Source organism: Ursus americanus, chromosome 11 (assembly GCF_024610735.1).
Source record: "Ursus americanus isolate L20-20 chromosome 11, mUrsAme1.1.p, whole genome shotgun sequence".
NCBI classification, from domain to species: Eukaryota; Metazoa; Chordata; class Mammalia; order Carnivora; family Ursidae; genus Ursus; species Ursus americanus.
In genome coordinates this window covers 25,294,646-25,310,314 of record NC_142137.1, presented here as the reverse complement: position 1 = coordinate 25,310,314, position 15,669 = coordinate 25,294,646, and the positions used below count along the sequence as shown (strand labels likewise).

At 38.0% G+C, this 15,669-nt stretch overlaps 1 protein-coding gene across 1 annotated transcript in view; it reads left to right on the top strand.

Moving 5' to 3' along the window:
- Nucleotides 1–22: 22 nt before the first annotated feature.
- Nucleotides 23–15,669, top strand: part of OSTM1 (osteoclastogenesis associated transmembrane protein 1) — a 33,946-nt gene continuing 18,299 nt past the window's right edge. Inside the window, exons 1-2 of the mRNA XM_045806946.2 lie at nt 23–515; nt 5,726–5,840. Of these exons, the coding sequence (XP_045662902.1) occupies nt 114–515; nt 5,726–5,840 (517 nt within the window). The 5' untranslated portion in view covers nt 23–113. The remainder of the gene's footprint in view (nt 516–5,725; nt 5,841–15,669) is intronic.

The window sequence follows — 15,669 nt, the reverse complement described above, 5'->3', positions numbered from 1 at the left end:
TCGTGACCCTGCTCACGGCCTGCGCCCGAGGAAGCCGGAAGCGGCGGCGGTCAGCAGCACCGGCTGGGGGTGGAGAGGCGGCAGTGAGTGCCTTGGGGTTTCTGAACCCCGCGATGGGTCCGGACGCGACAGTCGCGTGGCGGAGGTCGTTGCTTCTGCCGCGGCTGCTACTGGTGCCGCTGCTATGGTCGGGGCTGGCTCTGGGCGCACTCGCCTTGGTCAGCAGCCCCCACAGGGTCCTCTACGACCTCCTGTCGGAGCAGCAGTTGCTGGAGGTGGAGGACTTGTCCCTGACCCTGCTGCAGGGCGGAAGGCTGGGGCCGCTGTCACTACCCCCGGACCTGCCGGATCTGGATCCCGAGTGTCGGGAGCTGTTACTGGACTTCGCCAACAGCAGCGCAGAGCTGACCGGGTGTCTAGTGCGCAGCGCCCGGCCGGTGCGCCTCTGTCAGACCTGCTACCCCCTCTTCCAACAGGTCGCCAACAAGATGGACAACATCAGTCGAGCCGTGGGGGTGGGTAGAGGAGCACACCCGGGTCCTCCGGCGTGGAGGGTTGGGAAAGGAGGATGTACTCTAGGGGCCTCAGTTTCCCTGTTTTGTAAGAAAAGAGGGTTGGACTGGGACTGCAGTTTGGGGCATCAGAAGAGTGAGTGGCATTATAGGTCTTGGAGTTCGGAGTTTTGCCTCCATGGCTGCTGTTGGGCATCTTCTTGATACATGTTTGCAAATAGGTATGGCTGTTTTTCTTGGGGGTCCTGCGCCCTTAACCCTACTTTTCCTTTCCCTCCTTTACTCTCCTCACCCCACTCCGACACAGCTTCTTCCCATCTCTACTTGGTGTTCCCAGGAAGGACCCTTTCCTGAAACTCCAAGGAGAGTGAGGAAACTATAATGTGGTAGTGATTAGGAGGCTTGGGCTTTGTAGCCAGATAGTATCAGATCCACCACTTTATAGCAGCTCGGTCTTGGATTAATTATTTTATAGTCTTAGTTTACTCCTCTTCAAAATGGAGACAAACAGCTGCCTGATGTGACTGTTACAAAGATTAAAAGAGATAACATATGAGAGTTTATCTTAGTAATTAAGAGAGTCTGCAGCTGGTCAGCCAGGAGTCCAGTTCCTATTAGCCGGCATATTCTGGGCAAGTTACTTACATTCTCTGTGCCTGTTTTCTTATCAATAAGATGAAAGGAGCACTTCGAAAACTAACACATAGTAGGAGTTCTCAGTAAATGGGAGCTAAAATTTTAGGAGGTAGTTTATCTGCTCTCCATTTTTGGTACTCTTAACACTTTTCTGGTCACATGGTAGGTCCTGTGAGGGGTTTAATAAAAAAGAAAGGGAGGGAGGAAGGGAGGGAGGGAAAAAAGGTGAGAATACATATTCCTGCTAATAAGAAACTTACAGGCTCTAGAGTAGTAAAGGATAAGAGTGTTAGGGCTGGTAGGAGTCTTGAGGTGTGGGCTGGATATACCTTGTAAAGGAAAAACATGTTGGGATTGTGGGGAGGGAAAGTTCCTCTTGTATTGAGAGGACAAGTAGTCTCACGAAAATGTGATTGAAATTATTTCATAAATCATAGTTGATCTGACAAAATATGAACTATAGAGTTGCGTCCTGTTTTAAGTCAACCTGATATTAACAAATCTATTTTTTTACATAAATAGGTAATTTATTTGCATTAAATAAATAATGTGGTCAATCTTTCTGTAAAGAGCTAGTTTACAAGTTTGGAAAAAACAGTTAAAACCAATGAATCACTGAAGTAGCAATTAGTAGAAGTTCATTGTGCACACACCAAAAAAGACCGTTTGCAAACTGGGAGCACTCAAACCAAAACATGGAATGAAGCTCAGAGATGCATTGTTATAAAGCAGTGTGCATGTATGCAAGAGGGACTGCATTAATTCTTCACAGAGGTGGTTACAATATAGGACTTTTTTAAAAATTTTTCATAGGAATTTTCATAAAGGGAATTGGTTAGTAATTACCTTGTATCAATTTTGGGTAACAAAAGTCTGGTTGATGATTTTCAAAGAGATAACAAGTGGCCCAGGTCAAGTTAGCCTCACTTGTCTTGCAAAATAAGCTAAATTAAGCTTTTGTTTGTATGACTAAACTGGTTTTGTCTGATCAGAGAATGTTCAAGTCTGGTCTCCATTTGTATTTGATTTTAACGTAGTTTAAATAAATTTATGAAATGCAGTATTTCTCAGGCATACTTCTGTTAGTATAGCAAGGCAGATGTATATCCTTATCTATTTTCCTATGATTTAAAAATAAAGTACCCCAAGACTTATCCCTGTCACTATAGCAAGGTATGATATGACATCATATTCTATTTTGAGCAATTAGGTGAGTTGTTTTGTGGTCAGGATGATTGAGTCATGATGCAAAGTTTGGGTCTTTTGAGGGAGCGGATGCTTTCCTTATTTGTGTAGATACTATGGAATTAAGAAGAGGTTAAAAAGGGGCGCCTGGGTGGCACAGCGGTTAAGCGTCTGCCTTCAGCTCACGGCGTGATCCCGGCGTTATGGAATCGAGCCCCACATCAGGCTCTTCCGCTATGAGCCTGCTTCTTCCTCTCTCACTCCCCCTGCTTGTGTTCCCTCTCTCGCTGGCTGTCTCTATCTCTGTCGAATAAATAAATAAAATCTTAAAAAAAAAAAAAGAGGTTAAAAAATTAACGCAAACTCTAGTGGTACAGTATTATGATCGTCACCCAATCTGTGTTTGAATTTCCACATAAATTCCTCATTGCCCAAGAGGCTTGGTGGGGGGTGGGGGGTGAGCAGAAACTTCCTTCCTCTCATTTGTGCCTGTCAGATTCTACCAGTGATCTGGGCACCAGACTCACCTCACCCTTGTGAAAGGAAGAGAATAAAGAGTTTAAAAAAAAAAAAAAATGGGCAGGAAAAACCCTTCCTTTCGAATTCATCCTAGACCTTGACCTCTTTGCCTTCCTTTCCTCAGTAGAGGTGGATGTGCTTTGCTAGCTCAAAACCATGATTTCTACGGTTCTGAGGTACTTCATGGATTTAATAGGCTTTCTTGGATTGGTTTGGGAATTGAATCATCATGTGTCATAATGGACTTATGGAAAAAAAGTGTTCTGAGTTTCTTAGAAGTGAACTTGGAGGAATCGGTTGTTCTTTGTGTGTATGGGGGGGCTGTTATTTCTAGGGAGTAATGTATTTGACTCACATAGACTCAATCTTTCCTTTAAATCAGTTTAATCAGCAAGCACATGTTATTCTTAAATACTGGGCTGGTAAAACGATACAGAAGGAAAAGGAGGATAAGGCCCAAGCTTCAAACTATCAGCGTAGTTGAGGAAACAAACCTATTTTGAGAAAAAGAAAAAAGGAAAAAATCATCAATGTGAATGTTATATTTTGTACAGTGGCGACTTACAGCAAAAGGGTTAAGGGAGATGCGAGTTAAAGGAGGGAACAGAGCAAGGTGGGGTTAATCAGAGAAAACCTATAAGCTGAATTTTGAATAAGATATCCTTTGTCATCTCTTCAGGGTGAATCCATGTCCATGGATTGATTGAGAGAGGAGGGAAGTATAACAAGGAGAAAAACAATCAAAGGTAGAAATTTGCAAGTGATTTCTCTGGTACAGCAAGCTAATGCATTTAATCTAACAGAATTGTCTGATAATTCTATTTTCTTGCCACTGAGATAAGGACCACATAAAGTTTTATTAACTGAAGGTAAAGAATACAGTGATTTGTGAAACTTGAATGGTATAACTGATTGCCTCTTCCTTGGAGTCATACTTCCTTCTTTTAGTATAAACCGATAGTGGTGTCATTGAGCTGTTCAGCATCCTCAGAGAAGTTGCTAGGGCCCCCGAAACTCTGAATTGCTTAGCTCTATTTCATTCTACTTGGTTTGTTTAAAATTTGTATAGATAGGTATAGATATACAAAGATGTATATATATGTTTATGAAGGTGCTCGTGATTAGGCGTATGTACCTGGAACTGTTCAACATACTTTAAGTATAGATTGATAAATAAAGTCTTAGGGATATAGGGAGAAACTCCGAATATAGAATAACATTATAATCTGTATTTTATTAGTGATCAGAAAATAATGCTCCTTATGCATTCATTCAAGAAAATTATTGAGTACCTAGTATGTACAGGCTAGTAGTAGTTATTAGGGATATAGCTGTGAATAAGCAGAGCTTTTTGTCTGGTAGGGAAAACAGATATTAAGCATATAATAATACAAGTATTATTTAATTCATGTGTGATAAGGGTTGCAAAGTAAAAAACCCCAGATGCTACCAAAGCATATAACAAGGGAGCTGATCTTGACTAGGGCTAGTGGTAGGTAGAGTGGTCAGTGGTTAAAGCTGATAATGTAAAATCTGAGAGGTTATGGGGCAGGGGTGGGAGGGTATACATGTAAAAAGTAGCAGGTGTGAAGACTCTGAGTCTGGTGTGTTCAAGCAGTAGAAAGAACTCAAAGTACTATGAGCCAGGAGGAGACTACTGATCTGAGCCTGAGGAAGTCGGCAGGTACCTGGTCATGTGGGCCTTATTGGGTATGTTAACGGTGTTAGACTTCCATGTTGAAGCAGGGAGATGTTATTGAGAGGTTTAATTCTGTAGAATGACATCAGATTTGCAGTTTAAACAACCATTCTGGTTACATGAGAGAAAGTGGAAGGAACTGGGGATGGGGAGGGGAGGGGAAGAGTAGGTGTGGGAGATGAATTAAGAGACTCTTGCAGTGATGTGAGAAATGGTGGCTAGGCTACATGGAGACCATTGTGAAGGGGGGAAATGGATAGATTTCAGAGATATGTAGAAAGTAGAATTGACAAGACTTGGTAGTTAACCTCTGGGGAGGTTCTTGAAGTCCCAGTGTTTATGGCATTCCCTTATACTTTCTGTACCCTCAAAATTTCAGGATTCTCAGAGTGCCTGGTAAGTAAGCAGTAAGAGTTAAATAACTGAGAGAATGAAGAGTCAGCATGGCTTAATTCCTTGCTTGGGGCAAAAGGGAAAAGAAATCAATAAGGATCAAATAATTTAGGAACTTGGATTTACTTTTTTGTGACGTGTGAGTTTCATTATTAAAATGATCTGTGAAAAGCGTATTCTCTGTGGGTATAAACTATTTGGGTACAAATTGGTGTGTCCCATTTTCTTGTGATTTATAGGATTTTGAACCAAAAATTTCCCAGAAGATGAAACTTAAATATTTTGTAATCATTTGCTCACCAGATTAAAGAAGTTATGTAAATAATGTATGTTCGTTGTAGAAAAATTTAGACAGTATAAAAAAGGCAAAAAAGAAAAAGAAAAATCACCGTATTTCCATTATTCAGAGATAACTAGTGCTACATTTTGATGAAAGCTTTCCAGAATTTTTTCCTATGTATAAAAAATAAGAAATATGCACGCAACTTGGGCCTGAGTGGTTGAGATTGTTCAGTAGAAGCAAGTATTTATTTAAGAAGCAAAGATTTTCTTCTCTTGCCAGTGAACCTGGTATCGGTAAATATTTAGCTGCTTTTGTTTTATTATGGTTGTTATTAATGACATCATTATTTGATTATATCAAACAAAATGTTTAAAAACTACTTTTAATAAATATTTTAGTTATTTTTATAAGGTTTTTTTTTCTTTTTGCCTAAAGCTGTTGTTTGGGAAGTCTAAAAATACTCAGATTGTATTTTTCTTTTTGTTGTTGTTGTTACAGAATACGTCAGAGAGTCATAGTTGTGCCAGAAGTCTCTTAATGGCAGATAGAATGCAGATAGTTGTGATTCTGTCTGAGTTTTTTAATTCCACGTGGCAGAAGGCAAATTGTGCAAGTAAGTAATTCTTTCATTTTCATGTTGCAGTTATGGTTCAATAGTATAGATGTTAGATTTTATTTTAGTGAATTTTGAGATCTTTGAAGCCAGATAATACTTTTTATTACTAAGTTTAAATGAACTATGATTAGCATCATGGTTTATTAGTAGGAATTACTTGGGCAAATATTGAAAGGCAAAAAAGTGTAGCAGTTAACAGGATGAACTTTGCAGTCAGACAGATCCGGCCTTGATTCTAAGCTTTGTCACTTCCTAACCCTGACTCAGTAGCAGTCAGACCTTGGGCTGGTATCTTCGCCTCTTGGACCTTCAGTTTCCTCATCTGATTTGGGGATGAATTGGGGATAATAATGGAACCTACCTTATAAGATTGCATTTAGGATCAAATGAAAAAAACTGTGTGGCTGGCACATAATGTTGAAGAAATGTTAATTGTTTAATATAATAATTATGATGTTTCTAATCTGTCAAATGATGGTGATGGGAGGTGGTAACAACTGTTCTACCAGTTTTGCAAGTTTATATGTATTTGTATAACACAAAGAGGTCAATTTTCAGGCACTCTTTAGAAAAATTAAAACCACTATTTCAGTTTGTGTTTTGAATACCAACTGTATACTAGGCAGTTCTTATTTTCCATGCCTTATTATTTAGTGAGGGAGAAAGTTATGTTTATAGGATAATCTAAGGCCGACAAATAAATGCTTTAATAAAGTCATAGAATCCTTGGGGGAAGTAGAAAACTGGGGAGAATTTGAAATGACTTCCTGGAGGAGGTATCTTTTGATCCTACACCTTTATGGCTAAGGCTGATTTCAGGAAGTAGAGATGAGAGGAAGGACACTGCAAGAGCTAGGCATCATGGACAGAGGCACGGAGGTGTAAAACGGTCTGGAAGCACAGTGGAAAGTAAAGTTGGAAAAGGAAAGTAGGACCTCGCCTGATACAGTAGTTTATCAGAAGCATTTTATTAAGAAATGGTTATAACGGTATCTTGGACATTTACAATACATGTGGAGTATTAAAGGCGGTAAGAAGTACTACAGGTTAAAAAAATATTTTTTGACATTTAACCTAGCACTTTCCAAGCTTTTTTTTTTTATGTGTTTCATTAAAAAATTATTGAAGTATAGTTGACCTACAAGGTTATATTAGTTTCACAGGTGCAACTTAGTGATTCGACAATACTGTGCATTACTCATTGCTCACCACAGTAACTGTAGTCACCATCTGTAGCTTTTTTTTTTTTTTTTTTTTTTTTTACTACAAGGACCCTTTTTATTTTTTCTTTTTATGGAATCCCATTGGAAGAGGAAGAGAGAGACCAGTGAGGAAGTTATTACAAAATAATTTAGGCAAGAAGCAAAGGAAACATAAATTAGGGCATGGGCAGAAGAAATCCACAGGATTAAAAAATCTGTGTACCTGTAAGTCATTAAGGACTTGTCTTTTTGTTTAGTTCATATGGGAAAAACTAAATGGCAAAAAGAGCCCTGCTAAGTTTCTTTTCTTTGTCGTATATCCTAGTGTATTGAATATTGACTCTTTTAATTTTGTCTCTATTAATTCAGATTTTCTGGTAATTTGAACAGAGGCTTGGCTGACAGTTACCTTTTTTTTTTTTTTTTTTTTTAAGAGCAAAAGCTTTACTTTTTTGGTGTAAAAGTTTCTAGTATAAATATGATCGAACAGTTTGCTTAACCTATATAAGAGAGCTATTTTTAAGAGTTCTTAAACCGGGGCGCCTGGGTGGCACAGCGGTTAAGCATCTGCCTTCGGCTCAGGGTGTGATCCTGCCGTTATGGGATCGAGCCCCACATCGGGCTCCTCTGCTGGGAGCCTGCTTCTTCGTCTCCCACTCCCCCTGCTTGTGTTCTCTCTCTCGCTGGCTGTCTCTATCTCTGTCGAATAAATAAATAAAATCTTAAAAAATAAAAAAGAGTTCTTAAACCCTTAAATCCATTGATAAAGAAAAAATATGTCAATTATAAATAATTTAAAATTAATCAGAATAAATGGGATATATATTGGGGTTCACTTCTTTTGACTGTTGCGACTAAATTTTTATACTTGAGCAGTAAAGCATCTTTTCTTTGAAAGATGTTTTGTGACAAAGACTTCACTAATTCAAAGTAGCTTTCTTTTCCAGTTAAAAAAAGAAAGAAAGAAAGAAAACATTTTACTGCACGTTTACTTACTATGGTTATTATAAAACTCTTTAGAATAAATTCTTAGGATAACTTTGTTTTTCTGTGAGCTGACCTATCTTGAAAATATTCCTTGATTGAACTTCTTTTGAAGAACAAATGAAATGCTTACTTCCTGATTAAAATTAATTTGGTCAAGACAAGTGGTCAGGTGAAAGGAGCAACGTGCATTTATGCTATATACATGCTTGATGTTATGGAAGGCCTAATCTTTTACTAAAAATATAATGTAAAATACTCTTTTTTCTAAATAGCAATTAATACTACATAAAATTAAAACTTGATAATGTGGAAAAATTTTTAATAGAGTTGCACATTTTCTAGGAAAATGTAAACGCTCAGCAGTGATCTGGCATCAGGTTCTCATGAAATTGCATCTCTAGCAACCAGATCTATTAAACACTAATTTCATGGGATCGTCACTCCTTTTTTTAAAGATTTATTTATTTATTTGAGGTGGGGAAGGGCAAAGGGAGAGGGAGAGAGAATCTTAATTCTCTCCATGCTGAGTACAGAGCTGGACGCGGGTCTTGATCTCAGGACCCTGAGATTACAACCTGAGCAGAAACCAAGAGTTGGATGCTTACTGGACTGAGCTACCCAGGCGCCCCCACTCTTTTATTTTCTTAATGAATGGTAATAAAGGTTTCCATTTACTTGTGGACTTAAAAGAAAATGTATTTCCTACCTATTCATTTCTTGTTTTTTAAATCATTGACCTTTAGAAATATGTAGAAGAATACAAGGGATGTTTACTCTTTTAATAAATGGAAGACAACAGTCATATCATGTTATAATTTTAAAGGAATTGTGCCTGGTCAGAAGTTTGCTTGGCTGTTGTAATTTTGTACTGTAGGAAACTCATAAATACTACTCCAAAATATGACTGTAGGAGACCAGAATATGCCACCCCAAACATTTGAGCTGATTATTTTGATAAACAGCAGACACAGGAGAAGCTCTGAAGATAGAGTAGAAGTAACCATTTTATAAGGGAAATTTGTAGTTATAAAGGAAATCTCCATTTGTAAGAGTATTTCCTTCTCTGTACCAAGAAACGAATGACTCTAAATCACAAATGAATCTTAAAAATGGAAAAGGCAGGGACATCTACATAACAAACCTTACATTTGTTTACCATGCTTCTCATGGTCACTTCATGACTAGACTCCCTCATACTCTTCTTTTTTTGTTTTTAGCTAAAGGTGGCATTTGTTTTTAATTTTTATTTTTTTATATTTATTTATTTGACAGAGAGACAGCCAGTGAGAGAGGGAACACAGGCAAGGGGAGTGGGAGAGGAAGAAGCAGGCTCCCAGCAGAGGAGCCTGACGTGGGGCTCGATCCCAGAATGCCAGGATCACACCCTGAGCCCAGGGCAGATGCTTAACGACTGAGCCACCCAGGCGCCCCTGAAGGTGGCATTTAAGCCTGAATTCTAAGCCATCTCTTCGAGTTACTCATTTTTCCTGTGTGTCCGCCATGTATATATAAGAGATACAAGTTAACAAACTTCTGTTTGTCTTTCTCCTGTTACGTGTCTTTTGTTATAGGAGCCCCAGCTGAGAACTTAGAAAAACAGAGGGAAAATTATTTTTCCTCTACAGTATATACGTGAAAATCACAATACAAATTTTCAAAAAAATTTTCTGGGTTATTTGCCTTTTTATTTAAATACAGAGAAAAACAGTTCTCAGAATTCGTGTGAAATTATTAAACTCAAGCCACTAACCCATTTGTCTCCATTACCTTTTTGTGATGATCTAGTTACTAAATTCACAAATACACCTGATGGGTGAGGCCAGAAATAAGGATCTTTAATGGTGAATAATATGGAATCCATTTATTCTAGCACCTAAAAGGTAAAATGTGAAGGGAAAAAATGACTAAGTACGAAAAAAAACCCTGATATCTTTAAAAAATTGTTTTTAATGGAGAGTTAAACCAACATGTGATCCATTTTGTAAGAATGTATTTTTTGGTATAAAATGACTATTTTTTCATCCTCTCTACTAGCAGATGCAGAACTCTAGTTATATTGGTAAAAATCTTTTTAAGTGAATTTAAGAGGCCATTTTTTAAAAAGAATATTACTTAAAATATAAAAATACCAAAAAATTTTTAAAAGATTATTGTTCATCTCCCCCTCTGATTTCCTCCCCTTAACTCTTCCCTTCCTTCTCCTAATGAGAGACTGTGGACTCCGGGAAGCAAACAGGATTTTAGAAGGGAGGGGGGTGGGGAGATGGGTTAGTCCTGTGATGGGTATTAAGGAGAGCATGTATCACATGGAGCACTGGGTGTTATATGCAAACAATGAATCATGGAACACTACATCAAAATCTAATGATGTACTGTATGGTGACTAATACAACGTAATAAAAAAATAAAATAAAAAGATTATTAAAGGGGCACCTGCGTGGTTCAGTTGGTTGAGTGCCTGACTCTTGGTTTTGGCTCAGATCATGATCTCAAGGTCGTAAGATTGAGACCAGTCAGTGTTGGTTTCCACACTCAGTGTGGAGTCTACTTGTCCCTCTCTGTTCCCCTCTGCCCCTACCCTCTCTCTCTCTTTCTCTAAAATAAATAAATAAAATCTTAAAAAAGATTATTAAAACTGTAAAAATATAAAAGCTAAAATATTGTTTAAAACAATATTATTAAAATCAATGCACTGCCAAAAACCACCTTTCCTTTCTACTTGATCTACCTGTGGGTTGACACCTTGTCTCTGCAGTTATTAGTTGATGAAAGGAAGGCTAGAAACCCAGTAAAAAAAGAGTGTTATCCATGTACCACTCCCATCTCTTTTATCTTTAGAATTCCTATGTCTTTGAATGATACTAGTCGTGGTAGGAAAGAAGGTTCTGGAAATTGATGGAGACTTAAATGTTAACAGTTTAGCTCTTCCAATTCACATTACAAATAACATGGAAACTAGTTCTTGTGGAGACTGCTAAGTAGTAAAGGAAATATGTCAATATTTCTCCTGTACGGAATTTGAAAGCTGTTTTCAAAAGTGTATTGTTGACATAGGGATAGCCTTATTATTGACATGCTTCTTGGTTATCCTGTGCATCTGACTGTTGAATAATTAGCAGGCTCACAAGCTTTGATGAGACCACGGATTGTTTTATGGTAAAGTGTTTTGGTTCTCTTTTTTTCTTTTTTGAACTTTATTGAAATATAATTGACATATAAGTTTAAGGTATACAGTATATGGATTTGATCTATATTGCAAAGTGATTACCACCATGGTGTGAGGTGTAATGTGTCACATAATTACCATTTCTTTTTTGTGGTGAGAATGTTTAAGATTTACTCTCTTAGCAACTTTCAAATATATAAGTGTATAAGACAGTATTGCTAACTATTAATCACCATGCTGTACATCAGATTCCTAAAACTTACTCATCTTAAAACTGGAGGTTTGTAATCTTTGACCAACATCTCCCCATTTCCTCCAGCTCCTGGCAATCACCATTCTCTTTCTACGAATTCAGCTCATAGTTGACTGTATAGGCTGGGTTTTATTCCTGGACTCTCGATTCTGTTCCATTGGTCTCCTTTCCTGTGATTAAGAGTCAATCTTACCTAGTTGATGAAACTCCCAGGGAAGGGATTTATGATAATTGAGTTTCTTTTGGAAGATCTGTCTTTAGGTAGATAAGGGCAATTCACAGAAAGCTCTGTGTTTGCTGTTCTTTAAGTGACTTTAGCTCAAAATAATCCTTAAGGCAAAGAGGCATATTTTAGAAAGGCATATTCAATCATCCTTCACTTACTGTGTCTTAGTTCTTTAAAAGTCAATATTAAGGGGTGCCTGAGTGTCTCAGTCAGTTAAGCGTCTGCCTTTAGCTCAGGTCATGATCCTGGCTTCCTGGGATCAGATCCAGCCCTGCATCAGACTCCCCCCACCCTTGGCAGGAAGTCTGCTTCTCCCTCTGCCCCGCCCCCTGCTCGTGATCTCTCTTTCTCTCTCTCACTTACTCTGTCTCTCAAATAAAATAATCTTTTTTTTAAAAAAGTCAATACTAAAACTTCATGGTTAACCAAAAGTTCAGTTAAGCAGAACCCCTCTTTCTCATTTTATCTACGTGGTAATTTACCAAGCATTAGACACACTTTATTTGTATCTTATAATTTAAAAAGTCTTTGTTTTCGTATTCATTAAACTTAATTATGTTCTTCAGGTACAAAGTTCTCACAGTTTATACTATATTTTCTGAAGCTTGCCCTATTTTTCAGAAATTGGTGATTGTCTCTGTTGTTTTCTATAAAACTAGTTTTGTAAAACAGCAGAGATCTTTATACAAACTCCTAATAGGTACCAAATACTTTATCTAAAGATGCTAATAATTTCCGCCATGATAATTTAGGTCTATGTATCTTAACTTGAATCCTCCACACCTTTAAGAATGCCTCTTGAGCTGATGCTTGAGCCCTCATTGAGAAAGAACCTATGCTAATCTGTCCTTGATGAGGCTGCATTGATTATCTGAGATGTGGAAAATTCATAATAACCACTTCACTTAGTGCTTATAGGAAGCTTTATTATTACTAATATTCCTTAACTTACTAATTTCTAAAATATATAGCTCCTTACTGCTTATAACATTATACTCCCAATTCCTGCAAAACCATAAAAGAGGAATTTTACTGGCGTTCCTTTGTTTTAAATCAGAAAGTCAGGACTCTTTAATAATGAAGACATTTTAAATCCTTTTGTATAAATGAACTCCTTTGTGCTTTATAATACCACTGACTAATGCTCATTGAAAAAATTTTGATGGTACTGCATTAATGGGGTACTTAACAAGATGACCAGTCTATATTAGCTTTAAGTTTAATTTTTAAATTATTTTAAATGAAAAGAAATGTCGTCAGTAAGATAGAAGAGATTAAGTTCTTTTGTTCAGTGGAAGCTTCCTTCATAAATTATTTTTTTGTTTGTTTTTATTTTCCATAATTATCCTGTAAATTACTTTTTTATAAAGAAATTATTTCAATTACATACTGTGTAGAGAAGAAATTGCCACTGCTCTCTCACATTCATGTGCTTTTTCCTGCTGTTGTAGGCAGTACAGGGACACACACACACACACACACACACACACATACATTTATCCCTATACTGTGTGTCAGTTGCCATGACATGGCTCATTAACATAGAGGTGCAATTGCTACCGATGAACTTGTATTCCCACTACTCCCTGCAAAATGTCGACTGCAAAAATAGAAAACCTGTTTAATCTTTTAGGCCAATATACTAATATTCTGGATATTTGTAGTTGTGTTTGTTTTTATATATTATATACTGCCTCATGTGTAAAAGGATTCAAGGCTACTATGTGGTGACATTAAACCAGGATTAAGAGGGGTTTATGTTATCTTTTTTAAAAAAAGAATTTAGTTTGTGAACTTTTTGAAAGCTGACAGATGGAGTAACATTTTCAAATAGTAAAGAAAAAGTGGTATAATGAAGAGACTACTTAATTAAAAGTCTGAAAGTATATTTTGTATTTCAGTGCCTTACTAACTTGATCTGTTATCTTCAGTATATTACTTTATTTCTCTGAATGGGACTTACAGTCTTGAAAAGATAAAGATGTGGAGAATGCAGAGTATAGGAGTTCATAGGGGGAAAGTTTCTAGGAATAGGTTCATCAGCAGGGTGCCATGCATACCAGGTACACACCAAGCCCTGCACTAGAGCATAAGGGGGTGGACAGGGCTGAATTCCAGCTTCTGGAGGCAGGAGTGCCTTTTTTTGATTAATCTACCCAGAGAGGATGTCTTTTTCTGATTTGCACCAAGGAGTTTTAATGTGTTAGTTGATGCCCTCATGCTCACCAGGTTTAAGGTTCATGTCAGTTGCCAATACTGATCAGTTGGTAGTGACTGCCTGAATCCCTCCGTGGTGTAAAATATCTATAGGTGGTGGAAGGAGGAGCGGTGGCATGTATTTGTTGATTCCTAGGATTGAACTTGAGTGGTTTAGAATATAGATGTGAGGGGCGCCTGGCTGGCTCAGCCAGAAGATCATGCAGCTCTTGATCTCTGGGTGGTGAGTTTGAGCCCCACATTGGATGTAGGGATTACTTAAAAATAAAATCTTTAAAAAAAAAAAGAATATAGGTGTGAATATTTTATTTATTTCACAGTGTTTTAAAATGCAGGCTCAGGAATCAGACTGAATTTCCTGGTTTTCATTTACCAGTTTTGTGGCCATAGGCAACTTCCTTAATTGCTCTGAGCCTCTGTTCCTTATTTAGAGAATGGGGGTAATGATCGTGCCTGCCTCTTAATATTATGAGAGAGCACATGCATATTTCAGTGTGTCATAGCCTAGTATCTCCTGTAGGGGAGGGGAAAAAACCTCTTTCCTCTACCCATTTTAGGTGCTCTGGCTGGAATTCTGTAAATTAGACTGGCCAAAAACAGATAAAGAAGAGAAAAACAGACAGAAGTTTATTAACATGTGTGATGTGCATGGATTCATTAGAGTACCCAGTGATGGGAGTGACATATGGGAGTAATCCAGAGATGGTTAGAATTTGGACTTATACATCATCTTAGGCTAATCAAAAGAAAAGGGGTTTGGGACTTCTGGATGGAAGAGGTAAGTTATGGAAAGGTAATCAGGAAAAATATGACAAACCAGGGTTGTTTAGTCAGGTTGGTTATGTAGATTTAAGTTAGAGCCTTTCCATTGGTTAGAGTTGTTGGAGTCCTCCTCTTCCTTTTACCTGGAGGGGAGACATCTTTACAAATGGAAATTTCCTTTATAAATGTAAATTTTACTTACAAAACAAAATGCGTTCCCTGTTTTTAGAGCTTTTTTCCTGCTTCTGCTGGTTGGCAGTGGCTAATATACCAGGGGCGCCCGGGTGGCTCAGTTGGTTAAGCAGCCAACTCTTGATTTTGGCTCAGGTCATGATCTCAGGGTTGTGAGATTGGCCCTGAGTCCAGCGTGGAGTCTACGTGAGACTCTCTCTCTCTCTCTCCCCCTCTCCCTCTCCCTCTCCCTTTGCCCACTCCCTGCCCCCATGCTCTCTCTCAAATAAGTAAATAAATCTTAAAAAAAAATAATAGTCTATATGCCAAAGAGGCATATTTTGAGGGGGCTGTATTCTAGTACCTTTCACTACCTGTTCGGTCTATCTCTAATCCATTCAGTTCTTTCTGTTTGCATTGCTTCCTTTCTCCTGGATAATTGCAATAGCTTCTTATCCTGTCTTTCCACTCCCAGTTGAGAGAGATCATTTTAGACGGCCCCGAGTGGGTATAATATACAGCCATCAATTGAAATTAAGGACAAGAGTAGGGTGGAGTAGGTACTAGAGAATAGAAAATACTTGGAATGTTCCTTGTGGAATAATTGGTAGGGTGTCTACAAGGATTGTTTTGTGGCCCTGAGATTAGCATTGGAATTGAGTCCCTTAATTATAACCCTAGAATTTTCTATAATAGCGTGTTACAAACAGAATTGGGAGTAGGGAAAGTAATCGGAAGTTGTCCAGGATTAGAGATGTTTGTGGAGTGAGATGGAAATGGCTGACCACAAGTTTCGGGATATGAAGCCAGGCACTTGTACCTACATCCTAGATACGTAGAAA